This window comes from Gavialis gangeticus, unplaced genomic scaffold (assembly GCF_001723915.1).
Source record: "Gavialis gangeticus isolate Ggan-Ray unplaced genomic scaffold, GavGan_comp1, whole genome shotgun sequence".
NCBI lineage: Eukaryota > Metazoa > Chordata > Crocodylia > Gavialidae > Gavialis > Gavialis gangeticus.
In genome coordinates, this window is record NW_017729031.1 from 42,809,733 (window position 1) to 42,811,932 (window position 2,200).

General features: G+C 73.5%; 1 protein-coding gene across 1 annotated transcript in view; it reads right to left on the bottom strand.

The window, feature by feature from the left end:
• Positions 1 to 1,458, bottom strand: part of PTPRN (protein tyrosine phosphatase, receptor type N) — a 32,434-nt gene extending 30,976 nt beyond the window's left edge. Inside the window, 3 exon segments of the mRNA XM_019522830.1 lie at positions 132 to 245; positions 416 to 495; positions 1,454 to 1,458. Of these exon segments, the coding sequence (XP_019378375.1) occupies positions 132 to 245; positions 416 to 495; positions 1,454 to 1,458 (199 nt within the window).
• Positions 1,459 to 2,200: the final 742 nt, after the last annotated feature.

Consider the following 2,200-nt stretch of genomic DNA (forward strand, 5'->3'; position numbering starts at 1 on the left):
CCCACCATTTGCCCTCCCCCCCACCAGGACCCCAATCCCAGCCCCACCCTGACCAGCCTCAGCAGCCAGCAGGATCGTGCCCTCCCTGCAGCGTGGGCCCCCAAGCCCTTGGCCCTTGACCCCGCACTCACCTTGCCCCATGAGGTGCCGCAGGACGTCCTGCAGGCGCCGGAGCACAGCCGAGGTGACCTGGAAGTGGGGGGGGTCGGGCCCCGCGCCCACCTGGCACTGCCCGAACAGCCCGTCTGCAAGCACAGCCGGCGGGGGAGGTTGGGGCTGACCAGGCACCCGAGGGGGCTCCAGCCGCAGGGGCCGAGCCCCCAAGACCCGTGGCGCAGCACTGGGGTCCCCTCCCTGCCACGCCGGGACAGGCAGACAGACACGGCTCCCTGGCACGAGCCCCCCAGGGCCTTACCGGGCATGCAGACCTCCTGCGGGGCGCAGAGCCGGCGGTCGAACAGGCAGCCTGGACAGACGGACGAACGGGGGTCAGTGCTGCCCAGGTGGACGGGGCCGCAGGGACCCCCGAGGCAGCCCCAGAGACACCAGCCCAGCCCCTGCCCCGGGGCAGGAGGCAGCAAGACAGTTCCCCAGAGCTGCAGGCAGCAGGGATTTCCCCCTGCTCAGCCTGGCTCTGCCGGGGGGTTTCCCCTCCCTCTGCAGGGCCTGGGCTCCCCCAGCGCTCACCACCCCCCTGGCAGCCGCGACCCCCCTGTATCCCGGGGGCAGGGGCGATGCCTGGGGCCATGTCAGGGGTGTTGCACATGAGGCTGGTCTGGACGGGGCTGATCCTGCCCTGGGCTGGATGTGACCCCATGGCTCTATGAAAGTGGGGTGCTGCCCCCCGAGCTGCCCCACCCAGGGCAGGGGGAAGGGGTCTGGTGGATGGCCCCCCCCACTCGTCCAACTACATCAGCAGCATCCGATGACTCGGCCCGGGGCGGAGACGAGCGAGCGGGGACAGGCCCAGCTCGAGGTGGGGAAAGCGGGGTGCTGGGGTCCCCATCGCTGCAGGGTGGGAGGACCCTGGGAGCCCGGATAGGGGCAGGCATGGGGCAGCCGCGCTGGGGCTGGCGCCCGGGGTCCCACCAGCCCCGAGGGGGGGCAGCAGGCTGGCACCCCCAGCGCAGCCTCCGCTCCTTCCAGCTGGGAGGTGCAGCCCCGGCCCCGCGAGGGGTCAAGGGCCGGCAGCTCCTGTCCCTGCAGCCGCGGCCCCCCAGCTCCAGACAGCAGGAAACAGGCTGGCCCAGGCCCCCCCACGCCTGGTGCTAAAGGCTCTGGGTGCCCCCAGGTGTCCTGGCTCAGCCCAGGATGTCAGTGGGCTCCTGGCTCCCGCGGGCCCTGGCAGGTCCCCGAACCCAGCACGGAGCATCGGCCGCCCGGCCCCCTCCACTACGGCCCCCGCTCAGCTCCGCCGTGCGGCACTCGAGGCCGAGCTCTGGCCACTGGGCACCCCATGCCGCGCTCGCCAGGCCCAGGGAGCAGCAGCTGGGGCCAGCGCTCACCCAGCTCAGCGCCGGGCCCTGGGCCCCCCCCAGCTGCCCCTGCGGGGTGACGTGGCCCTGCCCAGAGCCCCCCAGGACGGCGCGTGTCCGTCATGGGCGGAGCGACCAGGGCCTGTAGCAGGAGCATCTTGCCTGGGCCGGGTGCCCGGGGCAGTGTCGCGTGCTGCACCCCGGGCTCCAGGAGTAGCCAACAGGGGCCCCAAGGAGCCTTGCACAGCTCCCGATGCCCCCCCCCCCCCGACAGCCACTGGGGCCAGCGGGGAGGGGGGCGAGAGGGCTGCCTAACTGCTCCCTTGGGGTCTCCTGCCCCCACGCTCCCTGCAAGCCCTTCCAGTTCCTGGGTGGATGCAGCAGCCAGGCCCTGCCTGTCGCCCCCCAAATGCCGTGGGGACCCCCTGACCCCAGCGCCCGCAGGGCAGCCCTGCAGACCCCCACCCTTCCCAGGGAGACGGGAGACAGGCTGTGCCCAGCACCCGCAGCAGCAGGGAGACCCCCAGACGCCAGGCTCGGGCTGACCCGGTGCCCAGCAGGGCTGGAGCCGGACACACGTGCAAGAGCCCTGGGGACAGCCCCCAGACCCGCCACGGAGGGGAACAGCCTGCGCGCCCACCCCCAGACGGGTCCGCCTGCAGGAGCCTCACCAGCACCACGCTCCCCCCGGACTCCCCGGGCAGCCTGGCCCCCCGCCATGGGGA